At 41.6% G+C, this 23,396-nt stretch overlaps 1 protein-coding gene across 1 annotated transcript in view; it reads right to left on the bottom strand.

Moving 5' to 3' along the window:
• PKD1L1 (polycystin 1 like 1, transient receptor potential channel interacting) overlaps positions 1-23,396 on the bottom strand; it is a 166,191-nt gene that overhangs the window by 70,770 nt on the left and 72,025 nt on the right. Inside the window, 10 exon segments of the mRNA XM_071215041.1 lie at positions 2,085-2,258; positions 4,707-4,923; positions 5,717-5,823; positions 9,216-9,423; positions 11,239-11,322; positions 12,262-12,454; positions 15,410-15,510; positions 20,328-20,485; positions 20,596-20,706; positions 22,427-22,660. Coding sequence (XP_071071142.1) covers positions 2,085-2,258; positions 4,707-4,923; positions 5,717-5,823; positions 9,216-9,423; positions 11,239-11,322; positions 12,262-12,454; positions 15,410-15,510; positions 20,328-20,485; positions 20,596-20,706; positions 22,427-22,660 — 1,587 coding nt within the window.

Raw genomic sequence — 23,396 nt, 5'->3', positions numbered from 1 at the left:
TAGCAATTTTTAGAACTTCATTCCTTTGTTCAACTGAATAATATTCCAGTGCATGTAAGCACCACGTTTTGCTTATCCATTCATCTGTCGGTCAACGCTGGGTTGTTTCCAACTTTTGGCTCTTGTGAATAATGCTGCTATGAACATGGGTGTAAAACACCTGCTTGAGTCCCTACTTTCAATTCTTTTGGGCATATGTAGATATATGCACACAGAACTGCTGGGCTATATGTTAGCTCTACGTTTAACTAATTGAAGAAGCCCCAATTGCTGTCCCACGGTGGCTGTACCATTTTAAGTCCCCACCAACAATGAATGAGAGGTTCTATTTCTCCACATCCTTGCCAGTGCTTGTGATTTTCCATCGTTCCAATAACCACCAGCCTAGTGGGTGTGAAGTGTTATGGATCTGTTTGATGTGAGCATATACAATATACTTAGTAAAAGTGCTCTCTTCCTGAATTCTTCACCCACATCCCAGGAGTGCAAAGCCAAATGACGAAAGGAAGTCCTTTGCGCCTTCTCCCTGCAGAAACCCCCTGGACGGAACGGAGTGGGCTGCAGGTCCTTGTGAGGCCAGGCCCCGAGCTCGGCAGCCTGCACATGGAGGCTTAGTCCTCTGTAAGGTCCAGAAAGGCAGGCACAGCGGCTGCCATGGGCCAGCCAGGAGAGAGCCCTCGTCACCATCCGGGGACAGGGCTGAGCTTCGGTCTCCTGACTTCCGGCCTGGTCTTTCCCAGGGGCGTCCCGCTCCCTTCTTGACAGTTGATGACTTTTCTTGACCATCTTTTTACAAATGTGCACATACTCTTCTTCTTTTTAAAAGTCCCAGCTTGCTCCCTCTGAAAACACGGTGCCCTGTGTCTCCAGGGAACAAGTCACCGGATCCAACCCCGAGATAGCAGCTCTTTTCAAACCCACGGCACTGGGGCCCCGTGAGCCGGTGGAGAAGGCCCTGCGCACAGCCCCGTCAACGGCCACGTGCTTTCATGACAAACAGCTCGACACTGCATTCCCTCACCCACAAAGTCACCCTATGGCTTTTTATCTCAGCAGAGCCCCCGCCACTGACTTAAATTAATCTCTGCATCTATGAGGGCTGGTTAGACCAGACGCTATACTGGTAGCTGTCTTAGTTTGCCAAAGGCTGCCAATGCCAAATACCAGAAATGGATTGGCTTTTATAAAGGGGATGTATCAGGGGTAAAAGCTGGCAGCTTCGAGGCTGTGAAAATGTCCAAATCAAGGCATCCTCAGAAATGCTTTCTCACCAAAGGTTGGCTGCTGGCAGATGCTGGAGTCCTGCCACGTGGTGAAGCAAGATGGCAGGTCTGCCCGGCTCTCTCTTTCTTCTGGAGCTCAGCTATGGGTGATCAGGCATCGCTCCCTTGGCCTCAGCTCCTGGAGCCTCTGGGGGCTTCTCTGTCTTTCTGTAGTTGTAGGTGAACCTTGAGTCCTCTCTCTCACATGGCCAGGTTACTTGGCAGAGCTCCCTTTTCTGTGTCTCGCCTCTCTGTGTCTCCATTTATATAAGGCTCCAGTGAGAGGGTGGAGTCCCAACCTGAGCCATGCCTCACTGATGTAGTCCAATCAAAAGATCTAATCAAGTGATCTAATCAAGGTCCCTTAACCAAATCTAATGCAATCAAAGGGTCTCACACCCACAGGAATGGATTAGTTCAAGAACAATCTTTTCTGGAATTCACAGAATTCAAACTGTCACAGTATCCCAAGGGCAAAGACACCCATCAGGCTTTTTGGTGCAGAGCAAATTGTTCAAATTTGAATTAATTGCCTAGGTTAAAATTAACCAAGAGTGTTCTCATAAGAGATTCCAGATTGCTGATACCTCTTGGAATATCAACCTATGTCTTGGGACTGTGCTGGCTTCCCCCACAGTTCAGTACCCCTGGAAACCCCTCCCCAGATTCTTGCCTGGCTGACATCACCTGGGGCCCCGACAAGTCCTGTAGGCTGCCTCCCCCGATTTAACCCTTTCTAGGAGGCCTGTGATGTTTTTGCTAATGTCTTAGTCAAGAAAGTTCCACACTGTTGGTCTTGGAAGGAAAATGCAAGCTTCGCACCTGTTCTTGTTGCACAGCAGTGAGCACGGCAGTGAGACACGAGTACACACACAGCAAGGAAAAGGAGACCATGAGCCGTGGGGTGTGCAGGTAGCGGCTGTGGGAGGGCCGGCTGTACACAGAGATCCACACGTGGACATCTTCTAGATACTCCGTGAACTTCAAATACCAAAGCTATAATAGAAACCGGCAAGAGAAGTGTTGACTGACATGGGACATTTATAAGGATAGAGTAAACTACTAATTGATAATCAGTAATTTCCTGCAAGGAGACCCCCAACTATGCCATTTTAACATTTCTCGTCCCTTCTATTAGGGTCCTGACCCCGTTCGCTGGGTGCTAGGAGCTGGGCGCAGGCAAGCACCTGTGTTCAGCTCTCTAGCCCTTGGCGCTGGGCTCCATCCTCCTCGGAATGATCCCCAACCAGTGCTCCAACCTGCCAGTCCTCCATTGGGAGCTCCTGAACATTTGCACACACTGCATCCACCCGGAATACCCACCCAGGCTTCCCTGAGCCTCAAACGCCTTCCTGTCCAGCTCAGAGCAGCCTTCTCCCGAGAGCCTCTGCTCCCACCTCACCTGGCAGCATCCATCACTTCCCTTTCTTATTCCTTAGAGACTTCTAAAAACCCTCGATTTCTAGCACCTTCCCCAGCAACAGAGTTAATACCACTGACCAGGTATCCATTCAGGCTAGCAGTTATCTCAGTGGTTCAGGAGATAAACAGGGGACTCAAAGGGTCTTTGATTAGGGGATCCTGGGACATCATAGACCACCAGCAACTATAAACTTCATGAATGGTATTATAGTTACAATTAAAAGTAGAAAAAGATGCAATTATTAATAATTGGCAAAGGCAACTCATCCATGCTTGGATGATAATTTAAAGAATGCATCATTTATGGTATTGTGAGCTTAATAATTAAGAGAAGAAATAATACATGAAACTTTAAAAATTTTTAAATGGGATAGAATTGAGAGTTCAGAAATAAAGCCTCACATCTGTGGGCAACTGATGTTTGACAAGGGTGCCAAGTCCACTCTATGGGGAAAGAATAGTCTTTTCAACAAATGGTGCTGGGAGAACTGGATCTTGAAAGAAGGAAGGTGAACCCCTACTTCACCCCATAGACAAAAATCAACTCAAATGGATCAACAACCTTCAAATAAGAGCCACCACTATAAAACTCCTAGAAGAAAACACAGGGAAGCAACTTCAGGAACTTGTGTTAGGGAATCATCGCTTAGACTTACACCCAAAGCACAAACAACAACAGAAAAGTAGATAAGTGGAACATCATCGGAATTAAAAACGTTTGTGCATCAAAGGACTTTATCTTGAAAGTAAAAGACAACCTACAGGATGGGAGAAAATATTTGGAAACCACATATCTGATAAGAGTTTAATATCCAGAATATATAAAGAATTCCTACAACTCACAAGCAAAAGGACAAACAATTCACTTAAAAATGGGCAAAAGCCTTGAAAAGACATTTCTCCAAAGAAGACATACAAGTGGCCAATAAACCTATGAAAAGATATTCAACATCATTGGCCATCGGGAAAATGCAAATCAAACCCACAATGAGATACCATTTCATACCCACTAGAATGGCCAAGTATTAAAAAGTAGAAGGTAAGGGCTGGAGAGGATGTGGAGAAATGGAACACTCATTTACTGTTGGTGGGAATATAAAAAAATGCAGGTGCTATGGGAAACAGTTTGATAGCTCCTCAGGAAGCTAAGTATAGAATCCCACTTCTAGGTATATATAGAAGAATTGAAGGCAAGGACTTAAACAGATATTTACACACCTATCTTCATAGCAGCATTATTCACAATTGTCAAAAGATGCAAGCGACCCAAGTGTCCCTCAACAGATGGATGAATATACAATGGCATACTATTCAGCTGTAAAGGAGTGGGGTTCTGATACATGCAACATGATGAACCTTGAAGACAGCCTGCTGAGTGAAATAAGCCAGGCACCAAAGAACAAATATTGTATGGTCTCATTGAAATGAAATAATTAGAACAAGCAAAGTCATGAGTCAGAAACTACAGAAACAGGTCACCAGGGGCTGGGGTGGAGGAGGCAATGGGGAGTTCATGCTTAATGGGTACAGAGTGTCTGGGGTGATGGAAAAGTTTTGGTAATGGATGGTGGTGATGGTATAGCAACACTGTGAATGTAATCAACGGCACTGAAATGTAATTTTGAATGTGGGTAAAGGAGAGATTTTAGGATATATATGTTACTAGAATAAAACAAACAAAAAAATAAAACCCATAGCTCTGTACAACCCAGCAGACCCTAATGCAATCTTTCTACTAATATTGTTTCATCAGAGGTAACAAAGGCACCATACTAATGCAAAGTGTTCACAATAGGGAAAGCATGTGGACAGGGCAGATATGGGAATGCTGTATTTTCTACATGGTCTTTCTGTTAACCTACAACTTCTCTAATAAGAATTTAAAATAATATAATCAAGTTTTTTTAAAGTTTTGAGAGAAAGAAAAAGAAAGTGCCGGCAGCCAGAGGGGCCGAGTGAAGGACAGCCTCCTGCGCGCTCTGGGAGTGTGTGGTGGGGACAGGCCACCTCGTGGCCACCTACCTTCCGGAAGCCGAGGCCACGGCGCAGGCGGACGAGCTCCCGCCTCACGCGCCCATCGCCGCGGCTCGCCGCCAGCCAGCACTCGGCGGGGAAGAACCAGCTGTGCCCGGTGAGCAGCTCTCTCACCATCACGTGGCTCACGTACCAGCTTGGAGAGGGGCCACGGCTGTCGTGCCACAGGCGGACCTTCCAGAGGGGGCCGAGGTGCTCAGCCACGCTGGGGGCGCACACAGAGCGCGCGTCAGCCACCAGGGGACACAGCCTCCCCGACTCTGGCCCTTAAGTCTAGGTGGGGCACTTCGGACATAGAGAGAAATTATTATGCAAAGTGGCACGTGAAGGCCCTTTGGCACGTGGAATAGGGGGTACCTTTCTCGAAGGCCCCGCATCTTAACAGCAGGCGTTGGGGGCAGGATAGAGCACGCGACTGCACACAGAGGGGTTAACCCCTACTGGTTTTCCTTGACCAAACTCACTGAAATCTCCTTAATTTATATGGGTCTGGTGTGGATTAGCCTGCAGTTAACTTTTGCTCTATTAACGAAGCCATAATAATCTAGAAAATACCTATTATAAACAAAACTTTCCAGAGGAAAACACAGTTCAGTACTTTCCTGTTTTATAAAAACATCAAGTGCTGGCACTCAAATCTTGACAAATTGTCCCTCTTTCTCCAACCCCACCACCTTTGTGCTGCCATGTGCCCTTGCTTTTCCGAATTTGGGAAGAACCTGATTCACTGAAGCAGGTTTAATGACAGAAAACACTGTGATGATAGGCCTTACCAACCTACAAATCAATAAATCCCTCTCTTTCTCTCCTTCCATAAACATATTATTCATTTTACTTCCAATGGCAAACTCTAAAATACTTTACAAAATTGTTTCATGGAAATCCATGCTCTTCATTAGCAATTGCTGTGCATTTCCACATTTTGCACTTGTAATGAGCACACTAATTCTGACCCGCCTCCCTTCCCCAAATTAGGCAGCCAAAATATTTTAGGATACCTCAGTATAAAGGTGTGCCTGGAGTTCCTTTCAAACAGAGGCTTCTCTGGACAGGAGAGTTCTTTGGTTTCTGAAAGTCCGTTTTCGCCACATAAAACGATGTAAACCTCACAAAACAAAGACACAGCAGTAAGAGCTCAAGCTCTTTAGCGCTACAGACCACACTGTGTGGGCCGGGGCTCCCTTGCGGGCCCCACCTCCCATCCTTCCGTGAGACACCGGGAAGGGCTGCGTGTCCCAGCCTGGAGGCTGCTCCGACCCCCAGGGCTCCTGCGGGGGAGCTGCAGGGGCCCCGGAAGTGGTGCCGGTGGAAATGGCTGCGGTTTCACCTGTTTTAGCTACAAAAGCCTGGACAGCCGTTCCTCTCATGCAGGCACATACACAGTGGGGGACCACCGCAGACCATCCTGCTCCCTCCAGCTGGGTGGGCAGATGCGGGAAGAGGCCTGCCGGGGGATGGAGCTGGGCCAGGGTCCCAGGGGCCAGCGCATCCCCAGGTCCATGGGACACGCCCTTGGCTTGCCCCTCCTTACTGGTGTCCTCTGTTGTACGAAGATTTACAAATCTTTTTAGGAGGTGCCAGAGATCGAACCTTGGACCTGGTACATGGGAGGCAGGTGCTCAACCACCGAGCTGCATCTGCTCCCTGAACTTACAATTTTGATGTACTGTGTGCATCAGCCTTTCTTTCCGAGAAATAGACTTTCCTCTTGTTTTTGAAATCCTTCCCCCTCTCAAAGTATGTATTTTATTTGAGTAGGTTTTAAATTTTGCTTGTCACATTTAATTCTCGAATCTTCTTGTGTTTATTTTGTGGATAATTGAAGTAAAGATCAAGATCACCTTTTCCACAAGGACAGTCATGGTCCCAAAACATGCTATTGACTGGTTCGAGCTTTCCCCTCTGGTGCTGGGATTCAGGATCTGTGCATACTGATAAGTCGAGATCTGGACAACGCTACACTTTATTACTACAATGGTTTAAAACAGCCAGCTGGGGAAACAGCCATTTTGTGTGATAGCTTACAGCTGAAACAGGGAAGCAAGCAGAATGACTGAGACTGATCCAGAAGGCCTGGAAAGAAACAAGCCCTATGCCGGCAGAGGGAGGAGGCCCTAAAAAAGAAGCCCTTTGCCAGCTTGCAGCTGAAATACGTGGAAAAGCAAAGCAGATGACCCTGACGTAGGAAGCCCAGAGCGGAAGGCTGAAAGCACTCAGAGACTGGCAGCCATCCTGCTTCACCACGTGGCAACACACCGGGGTCAGCAGTCGCTGACTTCATTGAGCCCGGAATCGCAGCAGGATTGCAACACCTACTTTCCGGTTCATTGGACTTACTCAGAACAACGAACAAAAGGAAGATGATGGACAACAATCCCCAAAAAACAGAATATCCACAATTGCAAGCAAGACAGTTCCATCCATCTGCCCCATTGGATGTAAGGCCCCCCTCAATCAGAAGCAGAGTGGGCATCACCACCCCAAATCCTCAATATTGAGCAATGAACAAACCTAAGGGAGGAATGCAACTATGGACTAAAGTAGATGCATTATTATTCTAGCAATGGAAGAACTTGTAACATTGATGTAAAGGCAGTGGCCACCGGAGGTTCTGAGAGGAGGGAGAGGGAAGAACACGTGTAACATGTGGCTTTTTTTGCACATTGGAATTGTCCTGCATGACATTGCAATGATGGATACGGGCCATTATACATTTTGTCAAAACTTATAAAATTGCGTGGTGCAAAGTATAAACCGTAATGCAAACTATAGGCTATGATAATTAGCAATGCTTCAATAAGTGTTCATCAAATGTAACAAATGTACCACACTAATAAAAGATGTTATTAAAGGGAGAAAGTGGGGGAGGGGGAATGGGTTGGGTATTTTGGAATTCCCTCTATTTTTGATGTAACATTTATGTAATCTAATGCTTCTTTGAAAAAAAAATCCTTTTAAACCCACAGCTCCACAATATCATTTAATCCCAGTTTTCTTCAATATTTCCATCCAGCCATTCTTAGGTTGATGATTTTCCTCTTAAAGACGTGGTCTCAAGCTTTAGTCTGTATCAGAATCACCGGGATAGCTTGTTACACCACAGTGTTCTGACTTAGTAGAGCTAGGCAGGGTGGACCCTAAACTTTGTATTTCTAACAAGCTTCCAGGTGATGCTTCTGTGTGCACCACAATTTGAAGAACAATCTTAACATGACTCCTCTCAGGGCCCCAAAATGTCTGGAAACTTTGCAGACACTTCATACAGATCACAGTGGCTTAAGGCAGAAAACAAAATCTCTCTATCAAGTCTTCCATTTTACAAACAATAAAATCTTCTGTAAAAACATCCACTTTTCCTCACTTTGCATTGTTTAGAATTTTGCCATAGATCCATAACTAAACCAAGAATCTTTGCAACATTATTGAGTTTGTTAATATTTACTTAGACTGATCAAATTTAATCACCTGTCACTCCCTTGAAGAACATTACTGCTTAGAGGGCAGTTAAAAAAAAATAAAGGAACTTATTAGCAAGAAAACGGCACTATGACTATGGGTAGGAAATTAACAATGTCTTAAAAGCAGAAAAATATATTGAACATTTTGTATTTTGCTTCTGGCGTAAGTCAAGTGGCAAAATAATTATTTATCTTTTAAAAAAAAGCATTTGATTATATTGTTCGGCTCTATTGCTTTTATTTTCTTTTTCATCTCATTAATAACTTCCAATTGCTTTGTTTAAAAGAAAAAGAAAAAAAAAAAGGCCGGCTTGGGGATGTCCCTGCCTTGTTCTTCTCTTTAGAACTGGCATGACTATTCTTGGAACTTTTCTCTTCAGTTGCTCAAATCCTTTAAAAAAATGTTCTGGGATTTTGACTGGCATTTCATTCAACTGAAACTTTGTATGCCTTTGTTTCTTATCTGTAAAATGGATATATTCATAGACCTCACAGGATTTTTTGAGGATTAAGAAAATGGCATATAGTAGAGCCCCAATTCATATCAGCTACTGCTATTGTCATTATCAGCATGAGCTTCATAGATAAACTTGGAGAACATTAAGGAGAAAATGAGTTTTCCCACCCATGAATAAAAATAGCCATTTATCTGGATCTCTTATATATACTTGGTCAATTTTCTCCATAATGGTCTTGTACGTATTTGCTGGATTTATTTCTAGGCAACTCCTCATCTGTGGTTGGAATGAAGAGGCTCTTGGTTTCTACTATGTGTTCTAAATGGTTCCTGCTGGTCTATGTGTTTATCTCAAGTACACATCCAGCACTTTTGCTCCATTTTCTTATTTGTTCTAATGGACTGAAGATCCTCTTGCATTTCCTAGGTAGCCGGTGCGGGCAGAGGGAGACTCAGGAGAAGGGCAGGCGGCCTGACTGCAGCGCCACGGGGGCGGCGGTGTGGCGGGAGAGGGCTGAGCCCCGGCCCCGCGCCTCCGGCTGCCCGTCAACGCCCTTCCCGAGGAGCCAAGCTCACGGTTACCTTCGCGGTGAGCTGGGCCGGAGCCCGGAGGCCCGTGTCCACCACGACCGCGTACAGCCGCTGGCCTGAGGGACGGCCCTCTGGCAGGAAAATGTAACCCAGTTTTCGCTTTTCATGTCGATCTACGCGTTTGCTTTGAGTAACCAAAAGTGCGAAAAGCACCATTAAAAACACAGTGAAAACACTGGGAAGCAGGTTTTCTGTGCTGCTGTAAATAAAAGGAGAGGAATAAAAATAAACATTTAGGAAAAGACTGACATTCACCCCTACCCCCACCCCCCCGAGCCCCCGCGGCCTTCACGGATGTGTTTCTGAGCTTTCATTGTGTAGCTCGGGGAGGAGGGTTGATTTTATTGGGGAAAGTGGCCTGGAAAGGAAAGACGGAGCAGATGGAGTGGAGAGACGTCTGACCCCTCTGGGCACCTGGAGAAGGTGCTGGAGGCGAGTCAAGAGGGCTTGTGACGGTGCAAAGCCGCCCCATGGTCCAGGCACCCAGAGCACAGACTCTGGCATCAGAGGGGCCGTGAACCCAGCCTCCACCTCGGAAAGCTGAGCTACCTTGGGCCAGTCACTTCCTCTCCAGTAGAAACTTCCTTTGTAAAACAGGAAAGAATACCAGCCTCACTAAGATTATAATAAAGATGCACTACTATAGCAGACATAAAACGCTTCAAGCCGACAGGTGCAGCAAGGCCCCCTCCCTGCCCCGTCCGTCCCTCTCCTGCCAGCAGGGCAAGGCTATCGGATGTTGCTGGCGCAGGGGGGCAGGGGGCCGCTAGCTCTGCACCCGCGGGCCTCGCTCGCCTCCTGCTCCAGCAGCAAGCCTGGCTTGTGGGCCAGACAATGGAACCCCGCAGACCTCGGATCGGGGTTCCCGTAGAGGCACTGGTGCAGAGACTCGCCCTGATAAGGTGCTCTGACTGCAACCAAGGTGGGATGGAATGTCAAGGGGCGGGCACCCCGGTGCGTGGGCGCTGTGCTCCCACCCCTGCCTGGGGCTCCCTCTAAGGCTTGGGCTCTGGTCTTGGTTTTTCCTCCTGGCGCTCTCCTTACGCCCAGGACAGAGCGCTGTCCAGCCCCCCTCCCCCCCGGCCTCGGCAGGGTGCTCACAGCTTGCTCAGCTCCTGCCTGTCCCCTGAGGTTTGCACCAGGCCCACGGGGCCTCTTGGACTCTGGACAGACCTCTTGGAGTCCTCCTGCTCCTGCGTGACTTCGAATGTCACACTGGTCTGCACACCCCCTGGTACTGGGCCCCAGCCAACGGTTGGCACCCTTTCGGAGTCGCTGCCTGCTGAAGCCACGGTGGGGCCCGCTGTTCTCTGGGTCACCCCCGATGCCTGGACATCTGGTGACCTCACAAGGCCAGCATCCATAGCTCGAGTGATTACTGTCTTACTTGCTAATTGGCTGATCTGCTAAACTCGTCTACAAAGTAATCAACTCTCTGGTGATTTATTCAACAGTAAAGTAAGGTAGAGTTCCCTGTTACATACATATGAGGGACAAAAACAACACTCAACGACCACCAGAAAATGCCAATTCTGCCACTGATATTCATTCAGCGAGTATTGGCTAAGTCTCTGCTATGAGCTGAGTATTGGCTGAAGTGTGGGGCTGTGTTGATGAAGATGATGGAGAAAGTTTCTGCCTGCAGGAGGTTACACTCTATTTACCCGTATTTCAGAATCTAAATAAATTTGTTCTATGTAAAACAATGGCTATAAAAATAGTGTGAGTTTTTATTTATCATCCCAAATGGGGCATGTTTGAGAGAGAAAGAGGAAGCTGTTAATAATGAGGCTGACAATAGGCATAAACCAGGATAGGCAAACCATATGTAAATATAGACAGACTCATATAGATAGACAATTATGTAATATTTAAAGACAATTATCTACTAATATAAATATTCCAAATCTGAAGTGATAATAAGAAACACGGATTTTAAAGCATCTGCTGAATTACATTTGGACATAGTGAACGGCAGTTAAAATTTTATTTTCATTTAGGAAATGGAACTTACGTCTGCAGCTCAGAAATGTCACTCGTTTCAAAACTGGCATTCAGCTTTCTTTTCAGGATGGCGAATGCCGCAAGACGATCGTAGCTAAGAGAGAAATTCTGATTAGGAGGGCCAAATGTTCAGGAACGGCAGCTCTTTACAATGCAATGATGTACGGGCTGAAAGGAGTATGAAAAGAAAGACAAATTTCAATTTTGTAATTTAGCCAAACTTAAGCTGGAACCAAAGGGCTCTGTTTTTACGATATACCAGGTATCTGGTATACCAGTCCTCTGGGCTTTGAGCTGCAGTTCCCATGAGACTGTCCTTGTCACCATTACTAATCATTCTCCCTCTTGACTTTACAGCAAACCACATACATCTCTAGTATAAGCCTTTAGAATTAGAGTCTCAGGTGCAAATGACAGCCTAGCTGTGGACTGACCTTGTCAACTAGGCTTTGTCCTAAATGCCAGTCCCCAGTGTTACAAGTATTCTATAATTGGTAGCTACAACCACTGACTTTTCTTGTATCATAAAATTCACCTTCACAACCACACCCCAAGGTGGATTCCTCTGGAAGTGAGGAAGTGAGGTGCGTGGTAGGCAATGGTGAGGGCAGAATTGCCACCTGCCTGGCCACAAACCAGTCAGTACTGAGTCCTGGCATTTGTCTATGAAATGTCTGCTGAAGGGATGATTCATAGACACATTTGTCTATGAATCATCCCTTTAACAGACATCTGCTAAACACCTAGTACAAACCTGCCTCCATGGGGAGGGGTTGGGTGCAAAGAGAATTTTAAAACCAGACCGTGCTCCTTGGAGGCCTCAACAGAGGAGGAGAGCCAAGACTTACAGACAAAAAATGACAGTAGAAGGGAATAAAAGGCACATATTCTTGGAATCATACAAACCAAAATTGCTCCAGGTTTTTTATAGGTGGACCTGATTCAGCCAAGTCTCCAGGGGCTAAGTAAATGCAGAAGAAAATATAGTCACTTACTAAAAACCCCAAATTCTTTCTCAACAGTAGGTCTATACCTGCAGTTAATGTTTTCTGGAGAAGTTCCTGGTTGTGGAGAGAAGCGTTCAGATGTCCACTCTCTCTTATCCCATAATAGGCAACAGAGCCACTGGAAATGTACTGTGTAGTTCACTGCCTTAGCTAAATATTTGTTTGGAGGTTTTCTGTCATAGTCGGCATCTAATAAGGCTAAATAACCTGAGTTGGCAACTGAAAATAGAAATAAATAAATAAGTAAATAAACTCCTCCTGATGTTTGCAGAAATGCACGATCCATCCCAAAGATAGAGTAGTAGAATGGTGGGGATGAAGAGCGGGAGACGGGCAGAGGTTGAAAGAGCACAGAGCTTTCAAATTCTTGCAGCTCTCTCTCCCAGGAGCATTTAAATTGTGAGTTAAATATATCTAGTCAAGGGAGCAGATGTGGCTCAAGCAGTTGAGGGCCCACCGCCCACGTGGGAGGTCCCAGGTTTGGTTCCTGGTTCCTCCTAAAGAAGACAAACAAACAATGAGTAGACATTGAGTAAAAACAATGAGCAGACAATGAGAAAAAACAATGAACAGATAACAAATGAAAAAAACAACAATGAGCAAACAGACAAGGGAGCCATCTTGGAATGGGGGTAAGCCTATTTTTAAAAAAAATACACACACACACACACACATACATACATATATAGTCAAAGCTTCCGGATACAGATTTTCATTTAGGAATGATGGAGTACTTGGGAAGGAAAACAGAGTGTCCATACTAGCTTGTGTTTTAAGTCCCTCTGGACAACCTGATCAGATCACCCTACTGCCCTATGGGGATAGAAAAGAGTGGAGGCAGTTTCTCCACGTCCCATTCAAGCTCATTCTCTGCTTCTCCTCACCTCCCTCAGGCAGGTTGTCAATTATCAGCATGCCCTCAGTCTGCACTCAGCCAAGTAAGTCTAGCATTATGACTAATATGGTATTAGCTTAGTTTTGTGGATTAGTAATTTTCATGTTTAGGAGCATAAACATTTAACATTTCATCTGTGTAAAAAATTACCCCCAAGACTTTTTAATAAATGGTGTTGGGACAACTAAATAACAGCCATTTGTAAAAATATGAAATTAGATCCATACTTCATTTTGTATACAATAATAAGCTTGAATTGATGAGCAACCTTTAAAAACTGAAACCATAGACATAGTAAAAGAAAACATGAATGGTGTCTTTTATAACCTGGCTGTAAGGAATGAATTTCTAACTGTGGCTCAAAATTGAATACAAGGAGAGTTTGTTAAATTTCACTATGGGAAAAAGAGAAAACTTTCCTAAGACAGAAAAGTCCACTAAAAACAAAGTAAAAATAAATGACAAACTGTTAGAAAATGTTTGTAAACTATATCAGACAAAATGGGCAAATCTCCTAGAGAACTTTTAAAAGTTAAAAAAAAACAAACTCAATAGAAAAATTAGTATATGTGAACAGATCAAAGAATAAGTGTTAATGGCCTGTAAATATATGAAGAAATGGTCAATCTAATTCATATTATAAAATGCATAAAGTTGAATTATGCAAAAAGAAATGAGCCTAAATGTATGTAAAATTGATAGCAAACTGTATGTAGAGAAAACAATTCAAGTAATTTTTGACTGTATGTTCTTAGTGCAATATAATCTAAAAATGAAAAAAATAAAACAAAACTGAAAAGAAATATTGAACTTTATCTAGTAGGTTTATTGTTGGTAGGATTATTGATGTTGTAATTCTGAAAATATTTTGTGTATATTGTAGGAAAAAACAAATGAGTAAATATATTGATGTTATAGAAAACTAGCGTTGGAAAAGGGGGATCAAAATACGGAATGGGGGACAGTAAGAAAGAACTTGGGGTGTTGGAATTGAGTTGGAGGAAAGAGTATGAATTCATTTTATTAACTTTACACACATACACACACACAAAAACTACTTGAATCTAATTATTAAACAGCATCAGAAATAATGGCACTCCAGTAGCAATGAGCTCATCTGGTGCCCAGATCCTGTTTGCTAAATAACATTCCCATTAAACAACCAAGGCTTATTAAAGAAAGGCAGAAAAAGCGCAAGGTAAGTCTAGGACAGAATGCAAGGAAGCATTCAGAAACTAATATGTCATGTCAAAAATATACAGGAACCATTTTGAGAGAGCTCCCACTGGGACAATCTGAACATCAAAAAGAAAAAAGAAGTAAATGAAGTAAATATTTAAAAAAACAATGAATTTTTAAAATAAAATCTATGCATTCATAGTGGCAAGTGTGAGAGAGTGTGGGAGAACTTTTCTTTATCAAAGAATGCCAGCTAATAAATGCAGGAAAAAAAGATGGAATTAGAAAATCAGCATTTCGCAGTCCCTTATGTATCACCAATGGTTGCTTAAAACTATGAGGTAAAAGTCATTTGGGAAATAAGGTAAATACCACAAGTGTCACCATACAGACTGCTTACTGGTTATGAAAGGAAATGTGTTTCATTAAAATGGAGAGAAAGGTGGTTATCTCCTTGACCACAATACCATACTCAACCTCACTTGTACTGTGACATACAGCCTTATGTGATACAGTGAGGACACTGTATCACCTGTGTACTCATCTGTAAACTGAATTTAATCATGAGGAAACATAAGACAAATCTAGAATGAGAGACATTCAAAAAATAGCTGACCTGGTTTCATAAGCAAAGTCAATGTCTAGAAAAAACAACAATTGGGGGAATGTGCTTTAGATTTTAGTCTGGAGACTAAAGGGACGTGGCAGTGAAATGCATTACATGAATGATGACTTAATTCTGAATAAAAATATAAAGAGCCATAGAAGACATTAAGAGGAAATTGTAAAAACTTAAATATGGACTGCATAGAAGATGATATACTTGAATTGATGTTATTGTCTCAGAGATTGGGAAGTGTCTCATGAATAGTAATCTATCCCCCTACCTTCCCTTCATAACAAAGATTGCAATTTATTATGGTCTAGTTTTCATATTTCTTTTCTATTATTTAACCATAGTTTGAATATAAACAGTCAAAGAAATTATGTTGGTGTTTTAATCACAAATAAAATAATGTTGCTATCTGATATAGATATAATAGCAGCTGTTTTCATTACATAAGAAGAATAGGAAATTAAAAGATCTCATTTCCACTGACCTTTCAGGGAAACAGCAGGTATATAAATCTGTACAATTTGTTCATTCCAAAAGTAGATCTGTTTCACAAAAAAGGCAGAGGGAGTAGGTTTCTTAGAGAATCTAGGAGATAAAAAACATAGTGATGTTTAAGTTGTTTTTTTCACCCAAAGACTTTTGTCATACAATTTTGTGCCATTCTTTTCACAGAAAGGAGGCAGTCTGGGAATGACAGGGGTCAATACTCCAATGCACCAATTGGGTCTTTTAATGAAACTTCCATAGTACAGTTTTTATTCTTCATTTCATAAAAAGAATATGCAACAGATATCCATAGTAAAAAATAAGAACAATAAAAACCAGCATAGATTGTGGAAATAAAAGAAATAGCAGAGAGGACTGTGGAAAGATGGCTAAGTAGGAAACTCCAGGAACAATCCCTCCACCAAAACAATCTGGCAATTATTAATCTGGCAATAACTGTCTGAATTAACTATATCGAAACTCTGGAGTCTAGTGGAATACCGTGCAATATCCAGGGAAGAGCTGGAGGAAGAGACTGGTAAATGTTTGTAAATATTTGAATTTCACCCTCTGTGCAGTGACAACCACCTCCCATTCTCCAGCTGCATGGCTCCTGGTGCAGCCCAGACTCCCAGTGTCCCTGGCTGGTACCAGGGTGGGCTAATCCCACCAAATCTGGGAGTGTGTGTGCTCTGAATGCTGATCACTGCTTTTGATCAGCTACTTTAGATCACTGAGGGGGGGCGGGGAGGGGCTGGCTTCAAGGGCGGACATTGCTCCAAGTTCTTCCTTAGGAAAAAAGACCAGAGGAATTATAGAGAGGCAATACCCATTTTTTCCCCCTCTTGTCTCTTTCTATTCCCTATTTGGAAGCAAAAATAGTTTGAAAAGTCGTAAGTTGCTGACTCCAACCCTGAGCAATAATAAAAACAGCAACGAAAAAGATGAACAATAACAAAAAATTACCCATCACAAAGGAATTAGAGAACTAGATTTCTGGAGTTATAACAACATAATCAGAATGTCCAGTTATCAATGAAAAATTACAAAACACACAAAGAAATGGGAAAAAAATGGCCAGAAATCACCCTTGAGGAAACTCACACATTGGAACAATTAGCCAAAGACTCCAAATCAACTTTCTTAAATATGTGCAATGAGCTAAAAGAATCCATAAACAAAAAACTAAAGGAAATTGGGAAAACAGCTGAGAAAAACAGAGGTGGGAATGATAAAAAAGGAACCAAACAGAACTGAACAGAAATTTTGGAGCTGCAAAGTATAGTAACTGAAATAAGAAATTAACTAGATGGATTCAATAGCAGATTTGAACAGACAAAAGAATTAGTGAACTTAAAGAAATGGCAATTGGAATTATCCAATGTGAGGAGCAAAAAGAAGAAATCATGAAGGAAAAGTAGCAGAACCTGAGGCACTTGTGGGACAGCATCAAGTGTACCAACATACACATTATTGGAGTTCCAGAACAAGGGAGAGAGAAGACAGTAGAAAATGTATTTGAATAAATAATGACTGAAAACTTCACCAGTTTGATTGTATATGTGAATAGACACACCCAGGAAGCTCACTGAACTCCAAGCAAGATAGCCTAAGACATTATAGCAAAACTGCAAAAATGCAAAGACAAAGAGAGGCTTTTGAAAGTAGGAAGAAAGAAGCAACTTGTCACAAACAAAGGATTCCTCAATAAGATTAACAGTAGATTTCTCATCAGAAATCATTGAGGCCAGAGGACAGTGGGATGGTGTATCTAATTCCTTAAAGAAAAACTTCCAACCAAGGATTCTATATCTGGCAAAATTATCTTTCAAAAAATGAAGGAGGAATGAAGACTTACAGATAAACAAAAACTGAAAGAATTCACTATGAGAAGACCTACCCACAAGAAATGCTAAGGTAAATCCTTCAGGCTGAAATGAAAAGATATTAGACAGTAACTCAAAGCCATAAGAAGAAATAAAGAACATTGGTGAAGGTAACTACATTGGAAAATATGAAATCCTGTATTACTGTACTTTTGGTTTGTAACTGCTCCCCCCCATATGAATTAATAGTCAAGTGTGCAAAATAACATTTAAAATCTATGTTAATTGGCATATTGTGACAGATTGAATTTTTTGAATCCCAGAAAGTATTCTGTTCTTTAATCCAGTCCTGTAGGTGTGGGGATGTTTGATTGCATTAGATTCATTTAAGGGACCTTTGATTAGATTACTTTCAAGGAGATCGCTTTGGGCTTTTGATTGGACTATGTCAGTGAGTTGTGACACAGGTTGGTTCTCCTTTGCTGGAGCCTTATATAAATTGAGAACACACAGAGAGAAGAGACACAGAGAAAGGGAGCGCTGCCATTTTGACCCTGCCCTGTGTGAGAGAGGACTCCAGGTTTGGCTACAGCTGCAGAAAAGCAAAGAAGCCCTGAGAGGCTCAAGGAGATGAGGCTCAGGGAGATGAGGTCCAGGGAGAGATGCCTGACTGTCCACAGCTGGGCTCAAAGAGAAAGCAGAAAGAGACCAATAGACCCACCATTTTGCTTCACCATGTGGCTGGACTCCAAGATCTGCTAGCAGTTGACATTTGGTGAGAAAGCATCTCTGATAATGCCTTGATTTGGATATTTTTTGCAGCCTTGGAACTATAAGTTTTACCCCAAATAAAAGCCAACTCATTCTGGTACTTTTGCATTGGCAGCCTTTGACAAGCTAAGACACATTTAAAGTATAAAGATGAAACCTGAGCCAATAACAACATGAAAGGGGGAGGAATGCAGATATACCAGAGTAGAGAGTTTGTGTACATTGAAACACATTGGTACTAGTTGAACCAGGTTGTTATTAGTTTAAGATATTCATTGTAATTACAAAGGAAACCAGTAAAATAATAACTAAAAAATATATAGAGAAAAGGAAAGAACAGAATCACAATGGTACACTATAGAAAAGCAACTAAATATATAAAAAAGCAGTAATGGAGAAATTGAGGAATGAAAATAATTCAAGACATACAGAAAACAAATACCTAAAATCACAGAAGTATGTCTTTTCTTCTCAGTTATTATCTTAAATTTCAGTGGATTAAACTCCCCTATTAAAAGGTAGAGATTGGCAGATTGGATGAAAAAGCACAATAATCATCTAACTATATGCTGTCTGCAAGGGGTTCACTTTAAGTACAAAGCACAAAGAGGTTGAAAGTAAAAATCTGGAAAAAGGTATCCCATATAAACAATATCAAAAGAGTACCAGAGTGGCTATATTATTGTTAGACAAAAATTTTAAGAAAAAAATTATAAGAAAGAAGGAAAGATATTATATATTGATAAACATTTCAAGCCAGGAAGACTATATAATAATTATGCACTTCACAGTAGAGCTCCAAAATATCTGAAGCAAAAACTGGCAGATTTGAAGGGAGACACATAAAGTTTTACAATAATAGTTGGAGACTTCAGAAGACCACTATCAATAATTGATAGAAGACTAATAATTAAACAAAGGACTTGAACAACAATTTTAAACAACTAAACCTAATGTACGTATTTAGGGCATTCCACCCAACAATAGCAGAATACACATTCTTCTCAAATGCACATGGAACATTTTCCAGGATACATCATATATTAGGTCATAACTAAAATCTTCATAAATTAAAAAACTTGAAATCATACAAATTATCTTCTCAGATCACAATGGAATAAATTAGAAATCAATAATAGAAGGAAAACTGGAAAATTTATTAATATTTGAAAATTCAGCAACACATTATTGAACAACCAATGAGTCAAAGAAGAAATCACAAGGGAAAGTAGGAAATATCTTGAGATGAGCAAAACAAAAACACAACATACGCAAACTTATGAGTGGCAGTGAAGGCAGTGCTCAGAGGGAAATTTATTATTCTAAATGATAATATTAAAAAAGAAAATAAATCATAAGTGAACAACCTAACTTCACAACTAAAGCAACTAGAATAAGAACAAACTACACCCAAAGTTAGTGGAAGGAAATATTAAATATTATACCTAAGATAAACAAAATAGACAATAGAAAAACATTAGAGAAAAGATAGATAAAATTACAAACCTTTAGCCAGACTAACAAAGAAAAAGAGGGAGAGAACACAACTAAAATTAGGAGTAAAAGTGGGGTATTCCAACCATAGAGAAATAAAAAGGGTTCTAAGACAGCATGAGGAACAATTATATACCAACAAATTATTAAACCTAGATTATACAGACAAATTCCTAGAAACATACCAATTATCTAATCTGACATGAGAAGAAATGGAAAATCTCAATAGACCTATAACAAGTATAGAGATTGAATCAATAATTAAAAACCTCTCAATAAAGAAAAGCCCAGGACACAATGGTTTCACTGCACTTTAAAAGCATGATCTCAAAAGAATCTTTTCAGTTTTCATTTATTTAGCCCTCCAGTGGAATAGTCATAAAACGTCTTATAAGTCTCATGAGTGCAACATTACTGAGAAATATGATTAATTTTACCAAGTGTCCTATCATGTTAATTGGAATACATTTCCTCTTAGAATTTCCCTTTGGGGAAAAAAAGGAATAAATCAAAGAAATCTGGCCTAGGTCTGTACTCAGAATTCAATTCCTAGTTGAGACTACATGTATTACTAGCAATTCAGCTGTTTCTTACTCCAATAAATATAACAGGCAGGAATCCAGTTTCAAAAAACAAAGCATGGAAGCTTATTCACTGGACAGTAGAACACAAAATATATTTTCTCTAGACAATGGACTTCATTACTGCTTTACAATGCAATTTAATTTACTGTGTTTTTTTCCCCCCACAAAACCTACTTGAGGTTGTTATTTCATGCTCCATCCCATTTCCACCATCCCCATCATCTCTGAAGCCTCTGCACACCTTACTAGCAACATGACGGGAAATGCTCTTGTGATGGGTTTAGAAAATTCAATTCTTATCTGCAGAGATTCGTGGGAGTTTTCAGAAGTCCCAATGAACTGATGGAAATTCACTTTATTCCGAAGCAATTTAAATGTTGTTTTATTTCTTTGATTGTCCTGTCAATAAAGGGAAAACAAGTTCAGCAAAATTTGCCTCTGTTCAAGGAAATGTGTTACAAGCAGTGCAGGCTGAACGGGGCAGAGATGACTGGGAAAGCTCCCCTTACTGAGCCATCTTCCTCTCCAAACTCCACAGTCAGGGGCTTCCTGAGCCTTGCCCTGCTGATGAGCCTTCTGCTGGAGCAATTGTAGAGGCTGAGGCCAACGGCGCCATCGACCTTTGGAAACAAAGACCATCTCAGAGCAAGTGATGACAGCGGTCGAGTTAAGTGAGAAAAGCAGAAAGCCAAAATAAGGGGATGTTTACTATTACAGTTTTTAAAATTATGAATCTGAGGACAAAAAACTGGGGGTAACTTAGAAAAAGAACAGTAGTTTCACTAGTTAGGATATCAGGATGTTGGCTGACTTTAATTCTTTACTCTTACCGTTCTTAATAAAATGAATTCTTAAAACTTTTATTCTTTTGGTTCTATTTTTCATTTTAAAAAATCAGAGAAAATGGAATATCTCCTAATTGTAGAAAATTAGGAAGGCATAACTTGCCTATCATCCCCTAGCTTGGAGAAGTCAAACTTTGGGGAGTCACAGTCTAAACATTTTTTCTGCATTGAGATCATACTGAGCAGAGAATTCAGTATTCTATTTTCTTTGTCTTTGCATAGCATCTCCTCAAATCGCTAAAAAAATTTAATTGGCTGTATATGGATTCTCATAATTCATTTAAATAATCAGATAATTGTTACCCTAAAGTGAACATTTAAGTAATTTTCATCATAAATAATATTGTTTGGAATAAATAAATAAAACATCTTGATATGAAAAAAATCTTTTCTTACTTCCTCAGGGTAGATTCCAAGAAGTTTAGCAAGTAGGTTCAGAATTTTGAGACTCCTGGAACTCAGTGACAAAGTGCTTATCAGAAAATTTGTATCAACTGAGACACTGGTTAACACACAACACCTCTCCAAGGATTAAGTGTTTTCAAAGGACTACACTTTCATAAGTTGAAATAAAACCTCTTATTTTAATTTCCATTTCTTTATTGTTAGGTTGAATTGTATTCATTTGCTGATTAGCCATTTTCATTTCTCTAAAAACTGAATGTTTTACAAGATGAGGATTTTTAACCAAAATGGAGAGCTCAGTAACATCGCTCCTTCAGCGTCCAGGGCGGGGATCCCTCTGCCCCAGGCAGGTGGCCGTCCTAGCCCCAGGGCAGTGCACAGGCTCAATGTCCATCGATTGACGGTACATTCATTGGTTTACTGGGTGTCCAAATGACCCAGGTATTTCAGCCAGGGCTGAGCAAATGGACATTTAGAAGACGCACTCTCTTTCCTCCAGGACCTCATGGCGATTTTGGGGTCACAGAAAATGAAGCAGATGCTGACAACAATGCCCAGTGAAGGGGCCAGTCCTCGGTCTTCCCAGCCTCCCCTCCTCGGCCCACCCTGCCAGGATCCAGTGGCCATCCTCAGGGTCAGCCTAAATGGACATTACAAGTGAGTGTGGAAGAAAAGAGACACATTCTAGGAGATCTGCAGGAGCCGTTCCTTCTCAAGCTTCACTCAAGTCATTTTTCATTTGATTTCAGAATCCAGGAAACACATCCAAGAGATCAGCAATCCTCGTGTCTGGCATAATCATGGTACCACATACCCCACCCTCCTCAAATCTTTGTACTCTTGAGAATGGACTTGAAATTCCCCTCAGGAAATAGCGAATGGGTCAGATCCTGAAGTACCAGTGATACCTGGATTTGCCATGATCTTTCTGGAAGAATTGTGATCTTCTCGGGTAAGAATAAGTTATCATTTTCAATTCGGTTGGAATTGAAAATCAGATGTGAACGTGCCAACCTGAGCTCTCTGCTTATCATCAAAGCACAATTACTGCAGAGCTGACATGATTTAACGGCTATCCGTTACGTCTTACCTGACCAGGAGCTTGTCCCCATGGGTACAGGTTCTTTTTGAAGAGCATGAGTTGGCTTATATAGCACGTTTCTGTCCCAGCAGGACCAATCCCAGCGAGCTCTCCCGGTAAGTGAACCATGACAGGCCCGATGCTCTGGACTGAGTGCTCAAGGTCGCGATGAAGCCGGGTCTGGAAATCCACCTGCCCAGTGCCCACGTGGAGCTGAAGCTCCTTACTGGAGGAGAGATAGCTCTGAAACAGACAGGGTGGCAGATTCCAGTGTTCCCCCACACAGACAACTAAGTCGTCTTGAATTCAGAACCAGGGGAGGGTGGAGAATAACTGAAAAGATAGCCAGTCCCAAATTAATTTGGATTCATTTGCATGAGCAAAGATTTTGATACAAGGATATAAATGGCAGATCGTAATGAAACACAGTTTTCTTTGGTTTTGACACATCTTTCTCTGACATTTGATTCGTTCTATAAACAGCTGCCATGCTTCTTACGGGTAGTTAGTCCAAGAAAGGAGAGTCTTAATATTATGATTACTTTTAAAACTTGAAGACTAGATGGTAAACATGAACATAGTGTCTGAGGCTTACAGGGTAAGTATGAAATAGTTGTTTTAAAATGTATCAACTTCAGAATCACAGTCTTTTTTCATTTTCTAAAATGATGATAAATGGGTAAGTGAGGGGTAATGAAAGCACCATCTATTATCTCACTGCTTTTTGAAAGCATTAGCTATTTCATTGGCTGAAAAAAAATCACTGAGTTAATGTCCCATAGTTACTGCTACAGAAAGTATTGAAGTAAATTTTTACTTCTTTTTAGTAGCTCTAAATCAGCAGGGCTACTTTTAAAATCAGTGCATGTTAGAAAGCGTTTGCATTACTCCACATGATTCCTCAAAAAACAGACAGTATCCTGAGAAACAATGTTTCTAAGTCAACCCATCCTTAACATTCCAAATGAAAACCCACCAA

The sequence above is a fragment of the Dasypus novemcinctus genome, chromosome 5 (genome assembly GCF_030445035.2).
Source record: "Dasypus novemcinctus isolate mDasNov1 chromosome 5, mDasNov1.1.hap2, whole genome shotgun sequence".
NCBI lineage: Eukaryota > Metazoa > Chordata > Mammalia > Cingulata > Dasypodidae > Dasypus > Dasypus novemcinctus.
Note: the sequence above shows the minus strand (reverse complement) of the source record. Positions and strands in the feature narration are given on the sequence as shown.